Source organism: Phyllobates terribilis, unplaced genomic scaffold (genome assembly GCF_046119375.1).
Source record: "Phyllobates terribilis strain yellow unplaced genomic scaffold, ASM4611937v1 Scaffold_4__5_contigs__length_816908805, whole genome shotgun sequence".
Lineage (NCBI taxonomy): Eukaryota > Metazoa > Chordata > Amphibia > Anura > Dendrobatidae > Phyllobates > Phyllobates terribilis.
In genome coordinates, this window is record NW_027362764.1 from 702,323,160 (window position 1) to 702,342,302 (window position 19,143).

Genomic DNA, 19,143 nt, shown 5'->3' on the forward strand with positions numbered 1-19,143 from the left:
ACCGTTCGCTTTCCCAATGAATGAGGAGAGGTAAAGCATGTGGTGGATGCCGGGTGTGACGCGTGGGGAAACCGCACCCACAGCCCAGCATCCACCATGGAACGCAGCACTGGGTCACGCCCGTCTGCAACCGGGGGTCACGTGATGCCTGTGAGCGGCCAGTGATAGCGCCGCTCACAGGCAATACATACAACTAAAGGTAATTACAAAAACACTTATGGGCACATGCTAAATACATTGGGGCAATTGAAAAAAGTACTGGACAACTCCTTTGTGTTTCCTGAAGCAGTTTTAGGCTATGTGCACCCACCAAATGTTATGTTCCCGGGCGAAGCAGCTTCAGGTTGTTTTCAGGTCTGATCCCTTAGGTGGTTAAAATACTTGACACAACACAGAACATTTGCACAGCAATGTCATTTGACACTGCTGTGGATTATGTTCATTTTATGAGATGCGTTTGCTGCTCCTTTTAAGGCAAAATCCGCTTGAAAAACATTCCGTGTGCACATAGCCTTAGGATAAAGAGGTTTTCTCACGAAAAAAAAGTTCATTTCAATCAATAGATCTTGGAATAATAATTTCCACAATTGGATGTGTTCAAATTACATTTTCCTGTGCTGAGATAATTTTATAAATGTGCCCCTGCTGTATTGTGTAATGGCTGTGTCTGACCGTGTAGGAACATGGTCTGATCATACCACAGCTCCTGGGCAGGGGAGGAGGCAAAAGAGTATACAGACATTACAGCACAGGATCGCAAATTATTTTTCTTTGAAGTAAAACATTATTTAAAAACAGGCAGGGAAGTGTTTTACCGCACAAAAAGAAATAGCGGTGATCCCCTGCTGTAATATCTGTATACTCTTCCCCCCCCCCCTGCCCAGGAGATGTGGTATGATCAGACCGTGTTCCTGTACGGTCAGACACAGCCATTACACAGTACACAGCAGGGGAACATTTATAAGATTATCTCAGCACAGGAACATTTTATTTTAGCACATCCAAATGTGGAAATTATTATTATTCCAAAATCTATTTTTTTTTTTTAAATCAACTTTCGTTTATGGGAAAACCTCTTTAAGTTCCTTGATGAGTTTTTGGTGAGTTTTATGTTGCTGCAAAAAAACAAACAAAACAAAACACAGCATCTTACTGTTCCAGCAAAGTGAATGGGATTTGTTTTTCTTTTTTCACGCTGTTCAAACTGAAAATCTGCAGCTAACAAATACATGTGTTTTTACTAAAATTGCATGTAATCTGCATTTGACTATGTCAATAAAGTTTTCTCTAAGCCAATTACCGGAAGTATCAAAGGCAAAGCAGCTTATGACACCAGCAAGAGACCTGAATTACAGTGTCAATAACGCGATATAAATACATGTGAAAAGTGCAAGTAACCTAATAATGCAATTAGTGCAGAAAATCTGCAGCATCAAAACCACACCAAATACTCCTCATGGGAACGCAGTGTTTAAGAGTTTTCAAAGCTTTTTGAAACTATTTTTTTCCTGAACAGTTTTGAAGCCTTTTGATTTGAAAGTGCCTAATTTGGATCAGATTCCCTCTTTGAAAAAAGGGACATATAGTTTTTTGTGTTTTTTTTTTTTCACCAGAATTTTTTTTTGTCTTAAGACTTCAAGCAGGGAAAACAAACACTGGACATGCAAACTACAAAGTATTTTTTCACAGGAAAGAGTCTTTCAAACGTTTTTAAAGAGAATTTTCATGGAATTTTCGGAGCATGTTCGCTCAGTAAAACTCCTTAAACTGTGTGCATATTTCCTGTGAATGAGTAGGAGTGGAGGGGTGGGAAGGCTCAGGGAATAGGGAAACAGCCCTAAACTGGCCCTGAAGATTGGTTTTGTTCACTTTTTAGTATGTATATTAGGGCAGGTGTAGATGACCATATTTTCTCTCATCCGAAAGAATCTGGTCGATTATGCAAATCACTCTCTGATCAAACTCTGTGATCATAGTGTGATCCAATTATCTCCATCCTCTCCATTCTGTCAGTCCGTGGAAATCTGACTGCAGTCAGATGTCATCCAAGTGCTATTCAATGGTTTCCATTAGCTAATTGACTTGCATGGCCGAGTGTGATCCGAATGTCGGATGAAATTTGGGCATGTAGCGATTTTTATTTTTTTCCCCTTGGCCAGACTTTCTAAAAAAAAAAAAAATCTGATGTGCTCAGCCCTATAGAATAGCATACGCTTGTTTGCACCTGCCTGAAGGCAGGAAAACTTAATACATTTTTTTTCTATTCCAGTAAATCATTTTTTTTGTATCTCCATTATTTCAAATGTTTTGAAATTTGTCTTTGCTTGATAATTATTATTATATGAAAGTGTAGTAAAATCATTAAACTTCAAGAATACTTAAAAACTGGCAATTGTGAGATTTTGAATCGCAAGATTTTTTGGGAAAAAAGAGAGGTATTTATGTTGTGATTTTAGATTATATTGGTCCTTTTTTTTAAACTGGATTATTATTGAATTTACAAAAGTAAATTAATAAAATTACAACATAAAGCTCAAAATAAAAAAAAATCAATGTAATACATTTTTACTAAACAATCTATTAGCAACAATGAATGAACTCAGCCCTGAAGAGTTTACCTTCTTGGGCCACAGCCCCCACTATCAGTATTTAGTCAGTATTCAGTCAGTATTTTTTCTCAGGAGTCGGAGCCAAAACCAGGAGTGGAGCAATCAGAGAAAAGGTGTAATAGAAACAAGTCACCAATTCTGCATTTATCACCCACTCCTGGTTTTGTCTCCCACTACTGAGAAAAAATACTGACCGAATACTGATAGTGGGGCCCCAGCCTTATGGTTACTTTTAAACTTCGATGAAGATTAGACAAGACAGGGCACACAAAAGGTAAGGTGAGGACGGAGTAAGGAAAAAAAATAAATGAACAGTGTCAATCCGAAACTTCTACATGAACTACTTTTCGTAACCATGTCCATTAACAATCCCTTCCACCCAATATGCATCCCATGCATTCCTTCTTTTTATAGGCTCTCTGCAAATACATTTCCAGTCCTTTTCTGTGATCATCCCATCATGAATATTTGCTAACGATTTTTTTTTTTTTTTTTAGAAAAATCTAACACATAATTTTCTTCACATTGTGTTGTAATGAATGGAGTATTGTTAACTGAATAAAAATTTAGGTTATGTCATCTGTTAGTTGACTTACTTTGTTCCACTAAGATACGACATATTGTGACACAATTAAGACCACCCCCATTTTTGCTCACTTTTTGATTTGATAGACAGCACCTCTTCTAACCACTCCCCCCCCCCCCCCCACACACTCCTCCAAAAAAAAATAAAATGTCTAAAACACATAATAAATGTAGTGCAAGGCATGTGAGTTTATGGAGCAAACCAAGTCAGAATAGTGACTCGTGTAGCTTAGTAAATTAGCCACCATTATCTCCAATCCATTAGCTCAGCTCCAGAGGGCCCTGGTCTGTCCTGGAGTCATGATGTCCCAATGTCACGCAAGGTGAGGGGAAGACTAAGTGCACAACAAAGGGAAGAGGAGGAGGAGCGCCAAACACTAGGGAAAGGCGGAGTGGAGACCCCTAGGCAGATCTGACAGTCACACTGACTCCCCTAACTTCCCTAAATAGGTTCCGCACCTATCGCCGAGCAGGAAACCTAATCCCCTAGCGATAGGCCCTAGGTAGGGAGGGAAGGGGTGAGCACTAGTCAGCCCCCACTGCAACTAAAGACAAAAAGGTAAACGGACAAGGGAATACACTTAGTTTGAGAAGACACCAGAGAGATCACGCCAACTATCCTCCAAGGGAACTCCAAGAAGACACTAGCCGACTACTAGTACTTCAAGCCTGAACAGAGGAAAATAGAGCTGTCACCGGCAGCACTCTGGAGAGACTGAAGGCATTTAAACATCCAGCAAGGGTGTGTCAATTAGCAGCAGAAGGTGGAGGTCACTGCTAGGTCCTAGAGGGGGGAGGATATACCTACACTACAGAGAAGAGAAGATCAAGAAGGTGCCTGCAGAGCCAAGCGCAATGACCTTCTGCGGCTGGATACACCTGACACACCCGTGACACCCATCCACTATTCTTGTAACTTCTGTAGGGCATTTTCACTATGTTAAGGATTTCACATTTGCATTGAAAAATATTACAAATGAGCAATTCGAGTCATGCCGGGGACCATTATTTTCACATCTTGAACTAATTCATTGGGGTGCACGATGTAGCATTCATTGGATACATAATGACTTCTATATACGGCATAACTTTCCTATAGTGAAAATGAACAATGACCTGTCAATATCATTAAACGATGAAACTCCACATTGACAGGACCATGCATAACCAGATTTAGCGGTGGGGATATGCCCTTGCCCCTTGTCTTGATTACGAGCACCAGTTAGCCATCATGAAGATGTTTGTGGCACTCTACGGCAAATTCCCTCCATGTCTGGCTCATACCGGCTGATTTCTGAACACGTGATACATCTAAGAATTTTTTTTTTCCCCTCCATAAGAGTTTTTGTTGGTCCTATGAAATAATTTTTAACATACTGTACATCTTCTCATCACGATCTTAAGACTTCATCTTTTGGTGGGATGTGGGGTTTCTCACGCTCAATTACAATCGCTTGTGTTAAAAACAACATTTAAAATCCTTCATCGCTCTTACAAATGAGCTTAAGCTGGACTTCTGTGGCCTGAAAAGCTCATTTTTAACAACATCCGCAAAGAATGTTAGTGATTGGTCCAATAAAAGTGAAAAAAATGAAATAAAAGTCTTTCGAATAGTTTGCTAGCTAGGTTTCCTGCACGCTTAAGGTAGCTCTGAAAACCTTACTTCTCTTAACTGTTCAGCTGGGAGAGCTGAGAAAGCTAGAGGTCGACATGTTGTGGCAAGAGACAGAAGGAAAAGATTTTTTTTATTCTCCCTTTTTCTTTTCGCTTCTCAATCTTTCACATCTGGCCATAAAATCTGTTCAAGAGTCACAGCTTATTCTTCATTCTCATTAGTTTAAATAAAACCATGCCAAAAGCCCGTCAAGGAGCGCTACCTCTTACATCTGTGTCCTACTGCGGTCCTTGGGGGGAGACCTTGATAACACCTGAATATTCGGGCCCAAAGGTCTGGCTTTGTTTTTATTTGTGTTTTTACTTTGTCATTTTTCACTGTGGTTTAGTGCGTAAGCTCTCCCAAGTTTCCTGTGGTTATTACTCCTGCGGTTCTTGTTGTGTTTGCAGGTGCAGATGGATATGGTGTTTTGGTTATTACAGAACCAGTGACAGCAGATTACAGGAATGCTCATATATAACGAGCTTAGCTTGGGGTGTTCGATAAGTAAACATTGTTTAACCGTTTTTTTTTCTTATGTAAGGGAAGTTAGTCATTTACGAGGTGAGAAGTTGGCATCTTTCTAATAAACTGCTAAATCAAAACATTTGCAATGTTTGACTATTTTTAGTGTTTACATTCCTCTTTTCCAGTTATGTTGAGGTACAGTTACAGAAAGGCATATCTATTATTGCCAATGCCACCCACTTTTTTTTTTCCTGTGAAATGAATTTGCAGTTTATTTCTGCATTTTAATGATTTATATTAAAGGGAATCTTTCACCAGGTTTTTGCTGTGTAATCTGAGAGCAACATAATGTAGGAGTAGAGATCCTGATTCCAGTGATGTCGCTTACTGGTCTGTGTTTTTCTGTTTCAATAAAGTCCGTGTTTTATCAGCAGGAGATTATCAATAGAGGACAAAGTGTCTCTTGCCTCCAGGTCCAACTACACGCCCACCACTGTTTGCAGCTTTCTGTCAGTATACTTGTCCCGATTGTCACGCAAGGTGAGGGAAAGACTAAGTGCAACACAAAGGGAAGAGGGGAAGGAACCCAAACACTAGGGAAAAGGGGGGGGGGGGAGTGGAGACCCCTAGGCAGATCTAATATCACCCTGCCTACCCTAACATCCCTATATAGGTTCCACACCTGTCGCCAAGCAGGAACCTAATCCCTGATTGTCCCTAGAGCTTGGCCCTAGCTAGGGAGGGGACAGGGTGAGCACTAGTCAAGCACCACTACAAACTAAAGACAACAAGGAGTTTTCTAGTCCATGGTACTGTCCTTTTTGGACAGTATGTGTTTTTTACATTCTGCTCTTAAAGGCTGCTGTTTTGAAAAATGGTTTATAGGAATAGATATTTCTTAATGTGGAAAATAGTTTGTCGTTTTTTTTCAGTTAAAAGGAACCTGTCATTAGTCTTATGGCTTCTAAGCCATGATCACCCCCTTAAAATGTAAATGGGCTTCCTGCAACTAGTTTATATCCTCATAGGTGTCCCTGCATGCCTCCAAAAAAAAAAAATAAAGGGAGGTGGGTACCGACCATAAAGTCAGAAAGTGCACTAGTTAAATATAAATTATGCTTTATTAAAAAATCAGGGTAGTAAGGTCAACGACGAAACGAGCGTCTGGGTGGGCGCCACAAAGCCTGGGGTCCCTTGATTCTTCTACTGCAGTGAGTACAGATTACACTATTTGAATACGCTCTACCCATTTATAATTCCACTGTACACCGTATGTCTGTATTTTCTATTAGCTATATGCCTTAACCATATAGAAATTACAAGTATACACGGCTTAGTACATATGACTTTACATTTGGTTGGCATAATACCTGACCCCCTGTATCAATGCTGTAAATAATTTTATCCTTTTTTATTATACACTTTGTGTGTGCGCCCCTGCATTGTTGTCCACTTTTTGTTACTTGCCTGATTTGTTAATAAAGCATATTTTTTAGATCACTAGTGCGCTTTCTGGACTTTATGGTCTGTTCCTCCACTCTTTTTCTTTCAGTATTTATTACTGACTGTCTGGGTTTTCTTTTCTATTACCATCCCACATAGACTGCAGTGTGACATAATTTTTTATATTTACCCATTTATTGTTCTATTGTACATACGTGTCATACTCCTCCTATGTTGTCCCTTTGTGTTCTTTTGCATTGATATCTCTAAAGAAGTGTTTTACACATGTCCTGCTCTGCATGTAAATTATTCAATCAGCGTCACCCCGGTCCCTTCAAACGCCGCCTCTTCTATCTGGATGGAAGTGGATGACGTCTCTACATCTACACAATGCTCAAAGTCTCGTGCCTGTGCAGTGGACTTGGACGCCCCTCACTCTGCCCTATTGAAAAGTCAGGGAGCTGGTGACGTACATGTGAATTTGGCACATGCGCATTACATGACTTTACGCTGCTTCAAAGGACCTCACTGGATGCCAGACCAAAGAAGCACAAATTGAATTGCTCATCTGTACAAATCAAATCTGCAGCAAAGTTTTCTTAGGTTAAAGCATCAATATTAGATTAGTGGGGCTTCCTACATTGCTATCTGATACCTATGTGTGTGTAAAATTGTATTATCACATGTTTCTCAATTTTTATTTCATCCATTCCTGAGTTCAGCAGCTTACTTTTTGACCTTGTACTCAACACAGAAGAGTGTTTACTATCTTGCCATATAACCGTTCGTTTGTGTAAATGGAGCTGATTTTGAGCAGGGGAAGATCTTTTTTTGCCTATACATTGGCCATGACTGAGAAGACTGCTGTGTCGAGGCTCACTAAGTGAGGTGGATCTTCTAAACCCAAAGTCCAGGTGGGAACATTGACCACGGGCATTGATTCAGAAAGCTCGAAGGTACATGGGCAGCGAGGACTTGACGCACTCTGGAATTTCAGGAGCCGTAGGGCGGATGAAGTGGAACCCAACAGGGACGGAGGCAGTAAACACATTATGGACAGAAGGTGATGTGCCCAAAACACAGAGGTCTAGAAACACAATCCCAAGATACAGGTGAGTGTGTCAATGGTCCTTAAGTAGGTCTGGGGAGATAATGTCATTGATCCACGTCGGACAACCTGCAAAGCCCGACACAGAGGGCAGCAGACCCAGGAGAATGAAGCGAAGCCCATCATACCCGGGACAGGAGTGTAACAGGCTGATTTTGCTAATAAAAATGCCCAGCATCCAGCTCTTCACGTACAGTATTACTTGCAAACATGGGGGCTGAATTAGAGATGCCGAACTGGTGTCTCGGGTTTATCAGGTTTGACAGACAGTCATTCTGGATCCGACTGTAGAAGGTCGCTGCGCTTAGCCTTGCAGACACCTTCTTGATCCTTTCATCATCCCTCCCTCTCTAGGACCCAGCGGTGATCTCCACCTTCTGCTGCTAATTAACACACCCTTGCTGGATCTTTAAATACCCTCAGTGTCTCCAGAGAATCATTGGTGATAAATTCCTCTGTTCAGGTCTAGAGTTCTAACAGTCGGCTAGATTCTTCTTGAAGTTCCTTTGTGGATTGTAGTCATGATCTCTCTGGTGTCTTCTCAAAGCTAAGTGTATCCCCTTGTCTGTTTCCCTTGTTTGTCTTTAGTTGCAGTGGGACTGACTAGTGCTCACCTCTTCCCCTCCCTATCTAGGGCCTATCTCAAGGGACAGATAGGAATTAGGTATACTGCTCGGTGATAGGTGCGGAACCTATTTAGGGGCGGTCAGGGAGTTGGAGTTTGTTAGATCTGCATAGGGGTCTCCACTCTCCCTTTCCATAATTGCTTGGCTTCCCCCCCTTTTCCCGTCGTCGTATGCTGGGTCCTTCCCAAACCTAGCATGACAACTGGAGACTGGAAGGGATGACTCTAGTTTGGGACATCTGTGATAATAAAAACATATTTCACCCACATATAACTTTATGCCGACAACCCTTTAAAGTATTTGAAGAAAACTGCAAGAACATAGAGACAGAATACAAATTCCACAACAATGGAATAGGTACGCAAGTGCACAAAAATAGTTTGAATCCCTTCCCCCCCACCTTTCCCCTCAATCATGCTAAATCTCAGGTTTTCTATTTTCTGGCGGGAACAAGGGTCTACACATAGGAATGGTTGATCAATCTGTGTAATGGTTAAATTGTGGTCTATTCTGGAACATGCCCTAATGTTCTGTTTCCTGGTCAGATTGTTTAAATATACAATTGCACAGAATGACACCGCGAGCGGCTGGATCCACTTCCACATTTGTCTGTATATGATAGTGTTAAAACGACCCTCAAATTTATTTTCCTTTCTTAGCGCACGGTTTTACATTACAGAGTGAGACCATTAACCCGGCATAACTATCCATTCAAGCGCTTTTACTCCTTAATTAGCAGTTGAGCCTCCATGATTAAGACTTCCTGAATACTCGTCCAAAATGTGGCAAGTGTTTAAGGACGTGGACCAATTTGGATCATTTTTTGGAGAAAATAAGCAGGTTGGGTGAGCTGGCGTAAAGTCCTCTAGGCTGACATCCATTTTCAGGGCCTTCTTAAGACATTTGTGATAAATATATTACATGAAATGTCTAAAATATAATTGGTGTTCCTTTTTCATTTTCACATGTTTATTGTCATCTGGTGTGAGCCAGATTTATGGGAGCGCAGTAGTTTTAGTATGTTTTGGCTTGGTCGTATTTAATGACATCACCTTGATCTATATTCAGTATGTGATTTCAGTGGGTCCTAGTGTTAAATATTTTCATAATTATGCTGGTTTTGGCAGTTCACTTGGAACATTTTATTAATTTTTTTTTTTTTTTAGGTTTCTTTAATGAACATGTTTCACCTCTGGACTCGTGACACAAGCGCAAAGTTTGAAAAATTAATAGTACAGTTTTAGTGTGTAGATGACATACAAATGGTTAAGAGCAGGAGCAATATTTTTTTAAATGTAGGTGGATGCAAACAGAAGTTGGCAAAGGTGGATCCCCCCCCCAAAAGGGGGAGTCACTTAATTAAATTGTGACATTTGCTTTAACTAAATATTTACATTTCATATATAGGTGATACTGATGCTCTGGTAATCTGTACTGGCTAAAGAGTAATATTGGATACGTGTTGTAGTCAGGGGACAAAGTGCAAAATACAATCTATATTCTGAATAAAGGGAATAGAAAATGTATGGGATTCTGTTCTTGGATCTGTATTTGTTACAAAATTGTTATGAAGTTGTGTGCATTTTAAATTCTTACTAGATTTTTATTTGGACCTTTTGACCGACTAAAAGTTTTATTTCATTATTCTTAGCCAACGTCATTCTATCCTTTAAACCGGGTTTAAAAAAAACATTATTTTCGTGTGTGTTACTTTTCATTCAAATGTCATGTACGAGAAAACCAGTCCTGGTTTCATCAGTGATTTTTATCTTCTTTTCATCAGAGTGTCATTTTGAGTTACAACCGAGTTTGATCAGTTTTTATCGGACGAGAAAAAAAAAATATTTTTTACCACCTTCTATCTAGCAGCCCATGATAAAAAAGAACAGTACTTGGATGGCATCCAAGTGCTGGCCTATTTGTTTTACAGACCCACATACTTGTATTGCGGATTTTGATTCAACACTCGGATTGATATCGGACATGTCTTAACTAATTTGAACTGACCTCTTCATCCGCAAGAGAAATTGGACATGTAATCCACCCCATAGAATATACTAGATATGAGTGCAATGTGAAAAAAGCAAACATATGAATGATTATTGTGCGCACACATTGTCCTATTGTAGCCTTTGTACTAGAGCATGTGAGCAATTTTTGAGCAAGTTTTATGGATGAGAACACTTCATATAATTGCAGGCAGCTCCTGTATCCTGTCTGGGTCGTAGAATGGATGAGACTATGCTATTTGTGTGTGGCACATATGGGAAGTCATTCAGTAGCACATAGAATGACATTGGTCAGAGTGCTGCCTTTGTGAGATGCTTGCATGAGTAATGGAAAATACAAATGGGTTAATTCTGCGCTGCCGTAGTAAGAAGAATGACGGATGCCAAACTAATTGTAAGTGGTTTAATCGTCAACGTGTTTCAAAGCCTAGCTTCTAAATCAGGACAACCACGATGGACACCTGATGAAGCTATATGCTTTGAAACGCGTTGACTATAAAACTATTTACAATTAGTTAGGCATCCATCATTCTTTTCCCACGGCAGCGCAGAATTAACCCATTTGTTTTTTCCATTACTTATGCTTATTAAACTATCCTTTTGGGCACATGGACAAGCCACTGATCAAAAGTATAATCATCCTCAGGAGACATACTACAGAGTGGTTTCATAGAACGAACATCTTGTTCCCTGAAGCCAATCCGTGGTGTGTTTTTTTGACAGAGATGAAACGTTTGTATTCCAAGTCAAACTAGTCATTGCAAGACTATGGGTCTGTGAAAAACGGGAACAGCACATGGATGGCGTCTTAGCTGCATCCTAGTGCTGTCTGATTGTTACTGACTCACTGCTAGGAGAAGCCTGAGAAATCCATCCATCAGTTGTATTATTTTTTTTTTTTTTAATATGAATTTCTTTTTTACAAAAATGGCAGCTTGTGCTAATCTAATACAATTTACAGATGAGATTTGTGTATGTGAAGAGCAGACGTCTCCCTTTTGCAGACAGGCACACAAAACTGCGCTCAGAGCCAGTTGCGCTGCCCCCAGTGTTAAAATGGTTGCGTCAACGAAGCCTAAGAGAAATAAACGGATATGTGAATGAGACCTTAAAGAGGTTGTCCACTACTTTTTGATTGATGTCCTATCCTTAGGATAGATCATCAATGTTTCATCAGCCAGGGTCCGACACCCAGCACCCCCGCCGATCAGCTGTTACTGGTGTAGGCGGTGGCAGCTGGCCAGAAGTTTTCATTTGCGGATCTGATCAGTGTTCTGGTAGTGGCCAGGGCTTGATACTACACATGCGTCTTCAGATCAATAAGAGGTGGATGTGCTGTACTCTGCGACGGCCACTATCAGAAGACGGACAGCTCAGCAAGTGAGTACTTCAAGCCGGCGGCCGACACCGATAACAGCTGATCAATCAAAAAGTAGTGGACAACCTCTTTAATTCTGATTATGTTGATCTATAGTTGAAAGATATAACTTTTTATAATCAATTACATCCTGGATCTCATGATTATTGCAATGAAAATCCACTAATTCTTCACTCTTTGTCACATACAATTTAATTGCATGTTAATTATCACCCAAAAATTTTATAGGAACTTGTGAACGAATTAAAGCGGCCCCTTCTCCTTCTTATTTATTTTTTTTTTAATAGATATGGCTGCAAGCCCCATGTAGTAATACTCGGTAATAAATTATCCATTATTTCTGTGAACAGGTTAATGGTTTTATTATAGTTTTCACATCTTAAATTGTGTTGTTATTCTGCAAATAGCCTTACATGCAATTATTAGATTGGAAAAAAAAGAGAAAGTTGCAGCCCGTAACATTTTTACAAGACCACATTTCGGGAGAGAATAGTTTACCAAACTGGTTGTATGTCGGACTTCAGCTATTCCAACTGCGGATAAAGGTGTGTGAGTGATTAGTACCATGTGAGCGAAAAATGGTGCCAAGAATCACATCTAATGATATATGGAGAGACTAATATGCACTACTGATATATTATCAGTATGAGCCTTGGCTTTTACATATGTGGCTTTGTGTATTTTTTTTTTTTTTTTTTACAGATTTTGCACATGTTTTTACTAAGATTAGCCTGTACATGCCTCGCGGATAGGACTTAACCTTAATAATGTTTATTTTATGTCTGGTATATTTGTATTAATTGAGCCTAGATCCTCATCTATATTACCAGAGCGCTTTATGGGGTTGAATAGGATCACAATTACTTTGATTATACTGGATATGTTACCTTCCTTTATGCCTTGCTTACTAGCTTGGATAGTCACCACAGCGTTTCAGTTGTGCACCTGCTGTAAAAATATTAGTCTATGTTTAAGGTATAGATCAAAGTCTGTGTGTGTTTTCTTACTACTTAAAGGAGATGTCATGCCACATCGAAAAACTGGTCCTGTTGGGGAAAGCCGCAACCACCCAGATGTGTTCGGCAGGGGAAATATTTCATCACATTAATGATATTCATACACATCACCGTCCACAAGAACCACTCGAGTAATCTAGAAATGTTGCTTAAAGAAGTTGTGCACTACTTTAGATTACCCTCCCAATGTATGCACCCGGGGCCCCTAAGACTTTTTGTAAATACCTTCCGTTGCTGATAATACCTGTGAGCGGCGCTATCGGTGGCCTCTCACAGGCATCACTTGACCCCGCGCTGACGTCACGTCAAGTGAAGCGTGACTCAGCGCTGGGGTCCCCGCTGTGGCTACTGGGTTGTGGTGGGGTTACCCCCCGCGTCACACCCAGTATCCACCGAGCGCTTTCCCAATGAATGGGGAGAGGCACAGTGCGCGGTGGATGCCGGGTGTGACGCGGGAGGTAACCTCGCCCACAGCCTGGCATCCACCGTGGAACCAGGAAAACAAAGACCTCCGGCTGCTGCCAGCACTTGTCGTGACATCAGCTTATGTCAGAGCCGGCTGCAGCCGGGGGTCACGTGATGCCTGTTACCTGCAATGGAAGGTATTTACAAAAAGTCTTAGGGGCCCCGGGGGTATACATTGGGAGGGGGGGGGGGTAATCTAAAGTAGTGGACCACCCCTTTAATATTAGCTCTCCAATGAAGGGTCATAGAGGGAGGTCCCAAGTGAAGGACCCCCATCTGTCCTTAAATAGATCATATAGACATGGATTGCTCTGATGAGACACCACCTATTGTTTTAATCTTTTTTTTTTTTTTAGAATTTTTTTTAACCATTTTTGGCAGTGTTTTTATTTTCTTTTTTTTTTTCTCAACACCACAATCTGTATTAAAAAAAATAAAATTAAAAATATAGCAATTTTCACACTTTCTTTTTCTGGAAATTCACATGTATATTAGCAGCAATGGTCTGACTCAGACCTTATCTTTTGTATTGAAGCATCTAATGAGCGTGTTCAAAGGCCATTGTGAAAGGAGGAGGAGCAGGGGCAGCTGTGGCATGGGCTATTGTGATTGGTGAATCCAGTGTTATCAGCTGTGTATAGAGGTTTTGTCTGTCATTGTAACCCTGCCTGTGATGATAAGGAAACTGCAGTAAACTATTTTTGATAGGACAGGAAAAGAGCCCCAGTGGTCAGTGTGAAAATTCCAAGATTACCAATTTTGTATTTTAATACAGTTTGATATAGGGAAAAAAAGTAACGTGTTAAAAAAATGTATATTTAACCCAAAAACCTGATTTAAAAGTAGGTTATTTTCTGATGATACATTCTTTTTAAGGTGCTTGTAGATTCAATCATTTGATTTAGTTAATTCTGTCATTCGATCAGTTAAATTTCTTGGGATCATTAGGAAATTGTGTTTCAATATTTTTGTATGCATTTGGTATTTTGAGGAGCCACGTTGCTACTGGATTTTCACTTGACATTTCTGCTTGTGTGAAATTGTTTAGCCGCGAAGTTGCTGATTTTTGTTGGTATTACAATATTGCATATCATTTTTCCTTCTCTTGATGGATTTTTGAGAACCTTTCTATGTTTAGGTACTCTACCCATGTGAATGAGAAAAAATTGTGGAACCACCACCAAAGTATACAAAAACATACAGATAACAAAACATGGAATCTTCCTTCCTACTCAGGACGATATTCTCATCCATCCTCTTTGTTTCTTTGTGTATTTTCCATCTCCTACCCTGAACTTCTTCCCCATATAGCTTTCCTCATGTGTGGGGTCTCATGTGCTTCTTGGGATTTTTATTTCCAATTTTACATTATTTTTATCAATAAGCAATTATGCTTGTGTAGAACCTTAGGGGCTAGTAATGCATACATGATGTTAAATACACTTATATTCATGTTTCCTGTTGCTTACAGTAGCATCTTAAAATTGTGTTCATTTTGACTGTTTCATGTTATACTTAAAAGGGTTCTCCAGGCTTGTGGCTCATTCTGCAGTCACTTTGTGAGTGCAGGTTTGTGAATCATCACAATGTGATCTGGTAGGATTCTCCGGCACTGGGTGGCCATTTGCATACTTCCAGCCACATTCCGACTAGACATGTCCGGCCTCGCTCAATTCACTTACATTGACCAGGACCGCACACGTCTAGTTGGCATGTGACTGCTTGTATCCAAATCGCATATTTACCGTCGGAGAATCCTGACAGCGCGCAGTGTTCGCTATGAGGATTCGCAAACTTGAACCCCAAGCCTCAACAACCTCTTTAATACTCATTAAAACTTTTGTTCAACCACAAAACAGTACACTAACAAAAGCATCTAAAAATGTGCTGTGTAGTGGATAACTGACACTGGGGCATTATATATAACATCCAAATTTACAAAAAGAAACTTGGATGGTTTAGGGGAGTCAAAGGAGATGGGTGTCTTTAGACTAAAGGCCCTCATACACATTAGATGTCTGTTGGACGAATGATGCTTCGGCCTATCGATGGGCTGACTCTCCCTTACTCGGCAGAACACTCCCGTGTCCTCTATAGGAAAGCCACTGGCTGACATGTTACTGATTGTCTTGTTCTCCCAGAAAAGAGCTATCAGCTTCCGATATCGGACATTCCTGATCAACACCTTCCCCTACAATTAGTCGGCTGGCGCCCACGTACACATGTATTTGTCTTCAAAACCCAACAATATTGGTGGGTTCGACCCACATTAGTCTTATGTGTATGGGGTGACTTGGAAGACTCAGTATTTGGATTTAGAGCCTTCGTGTTTGGAGACTAAGTATAACAATAGAGGATCTCTCTGAATGCCTAAAGTCTTCTAAAAACATTGCAACTGTACGATACTATAAATGCAGCCAGGGGCATTTTCAGATAATTATCGCTGTGGTTAAAATCCTGCGAGGACCGATGTGAGGCTTCATTATTTAGCTTGTTTAACTGTAGATTTCTTCAACACCACAAAAGCCAACAAAGTCTAATTAAATAAGGATTTAACAATATAACCTAACACTTCCACAGTCTTAACCTTGGTTATTTGCCGCAAGCCTACTGGAAATTGCTTCTGAACTGAATTTGGCTGTCGTCCTGTAGACTTCAGGAACGTAGACCTTATCTTGATGTTGGGCGTAATTCTGACTATGTGAAGGTTTGCGTTGATCGCTGACCTCTGCTCTGTTTACTATTTGTCTTTTCGGAGCGCCCATTGGATTTCTTGCTCCATATAGCACCTATAATGAGTATGTGAGGGCAACGCTGGAGTTTCTGGAAATCATTATAAGACAAATTGTGAGAGTCTCCTGATAAACCTGTATTGAGTTTCTTCCATTTATTTAGTTAACTCGGGAGATGCTCCCCTTCTCACTACTCTGTGTAACCTCTTGACCTTTAATTGAGGATTTTTTTCTCCTCTTTGGAACATTTGGTTTGCATCGTCAATTTACTGTGTTGTGTGCTTAGGATGCTTGAGCAGTCTTATGTTTAGAGGCTCATGGCCGTGTTAATAGGGTCACGGCTTGTCAAAGTGTTTTAAATGGCTTCTGAATAGACACAGACCATGAACAGGCGATGTAGTGTAGTCCTTCTGCATGCACTGCTTGTTCTTTAAAAACAAATGGGTGGAGAGAAAATTGGGAATTTTTGAGCCAGTTAGCTAGAATTGAATTTGGAGAGACAAAAAAAATGTAATTGGTATAATTTTGTTTAATTTTTAAGAAATTAAAATCTAAGTTCACTATTTCAGAATATCATCAGATGGTATAAGGGCACATGGCAGAGCAGGGTGCAGATGACAGCTGGAGGGGTCTCAGACTTCTGCAGTGTCCCCATAGATAGTGCTGTATGTGAAATTATGTTAAAGGGAATTTGTCAGCAGGATTTCACCCTTATATGCACTAGACCCTTCAGAGACTAGTCCATCAATACCTCTACATGGTCAGTCCGTTACTGATAAATTAGCGTCTGAACTGATATGAATTGTAATTTGCTGCAGAATATGTTGGCGCTATAGAATTAAAAAAAATATTATATGAAAATAAGGATGAAGGATTAAGGTAGATCCTGCAGCCTCTGTCACTCCAGCTCTATTCCCCGCCCAACGCCATCTCTTCCTGCTTGATTGACAGCCTCTATGCTGTGCGACTTAAAGAAGTCAGAAGTCTAGCAGGAGGCGACAGTGTTGGGTGGAGAATAGAGCTGGAGTGACAGACGCTTCAGATCTACCATAGTCCTTCAGCCTCATTTGCATATTAATTAAAACACTGATTTCTCAGTAAGGAAGGAACAGACTGGTCATGTAAAGATATCGCTGGACTTGTCTTTGAAAAAGCTACATGCACATATAAATAGTTTGGGGGGGGGGGGGGGGAATCCTGCTGACATATTCCCTTCGAGGAGTTGCTGTTTTGGTTCTTGAGGATCCTTTTAAGAAAACAAAACAAAAAACCCTTATGCATCTTTATAAATTCTAATGCGTACTATAGTACATTAATGCTGGCAAAGTTTTGTGGGTTCCCTATGTGGTTTTCAGATTATGTAGTATACTTAAAGGGCATCTGTCACCAGGTTTTTGCTACCTCATCTAAGAGCAGCATAATGTAGAGACAGAGACCCTGATTCCAACAGTGTATCACTTAGTTTATTGGGTGCAGCATTTGTGATCAGAGTTTTTAGATGTAGCAAGTAGTGAAGATCAGAAAGCTGACCCTGCCCATACCAGGCTCCCTGTGTACATTGTGTATTGACAGTGAGCTACTAATCAGAGGAGGGGGCGCGTTAGAACCAGGGCTTGGGTGCACTTTGGTCCAGGCAGTGATAATCTCCTGGTGAAAATACCTTCATTGTATGGAATCAACAGCACACAGCCTAATAAGTGACACATTGCTAAAGTCTGTGTCTCAGTTGTTGCATTATGCTGTCCTCTGCTTACATAGCAAAATCCTTCTGACCAGATTCCCTTTAAAAATAAGATGGCCAACTTTTATGTTCATAAAAAATTTAAGCTTTTAATTTTGTGAGTAGTGATTTTTCTTAACCATTATTTTTGTCTCATTTACATTAGACCTTTCATTCCCATTCGTATACTTCTATAAAATTGTTATAATCTTCTATATTTGCTTTCAAAAGCTGATAGTATTGTAGAAATAGATTAAAAATACGTAATTTTGCTTGAAGATTTCTTCATAGTACATTTTTTATTTCTCTAATCCTTAAAACTTATTTTTTTACATATGTTTTCATATATTCCTCAGGTTTTTTAAACTTATAAGCCTTTTTTGTTGTCTAGTGTTACAGTGTGACTTTGCCATTTTTATATTGTCTGTGTGCCATTTTGGTTTTGTGTGCAATTTTTTCTCTAACTATGTCTTTTTTTTATTTAAAGGATGATCATGAGAGCTGTGGTTCAAGCTCTACCAGTCGAAGCAACACTGAGAGTGCTAAATCTCCAGTTAAACCTCGGAAGATTCAACAAACGGCCCCTACCGATCCGGATTTGCCTCCAGGTGATAACTTTATATCTTGTTGTAACCTTGAACATATTAGTGACATTTTGCATTTTTAGCAAGTAATGATTAGTTAGTCAGTAAATAAAGCTCTCAGGAGAATCACATTTTGTCATCTTATATTAGAAATTTACTGAAAAATTATTACTAGTTAATAGAATTCAACAAAAAGATTTGCAAGACCCTGGTCCAGTGGCCACGTTAGTCGTCCGTGGCTGCCGGATCACTGCTCTGTGAACCTTCTTACTAGTTGTGACATCCCTAGAGCCGATTCTATTTAGTGGGCTGCCGTGACATCATGTATGCATTATGCACAGAGTAATTAAAGACCATGAATATTCACTACAATCCACTCCCATGGGTTGTAGTGCATATTCATGGTCTTTAATAGCGGGCACACAGACTGCAGAGCGGCAGCAGGAGCCGCGCTGCGGGTACAGTATGTGCGCCATTAAGGAGAGTGAATAGTAACTGCTCCCCACGCACACAGTCCCGGCGTGTGGAGCAGTGACTATTCCGGCCCACTACACAGCATCTCACAGTGTGAGGGCACATGGCAGTTAGGCCATGCACGGCTCACACAGTGAGATCCGTGTCTGCAGCAGCAGCAGGACGCAGCGCTGGAGGAGAAGTGAGTATAATTGTTTATTTTTTTGTGTGCAGCGTAATGGGCATCAGGGGTTGCCAAGCATACCAGGATGAGGGATACGATGCATACCAGA

The 19,143-nt window shown here is 40.3% G+C and overlaps 1 protein-coding gene across 4 annotated transcripts in view; it reads left to right on the forward strand.

The window, feature by feature from the left end:
• The window catches only part of VPS13B (vacuolar protein sorting 13 homolog B), a 1,155,013-nt gene that overhangs the window by 67,527 nt on the left and 1,068,343 nt on the right, over positions 1 to 19,143 (forward strand). For all 4 annotated transcript variants that reach the window (XM_073679617.1, XM_073679614.1, XM_073679615.1 and 1 more), the window contains exon 4: positions 18,301 to 18,421. In XM_073679617.1, the coding sequence (XP_073535718.1) occupies positions 18,301 to 18,421 (121 nt within the window). The remainder of the gene's footprint in view (positions 1 to 18,300; positions 18,422 to 19,143) is intronic.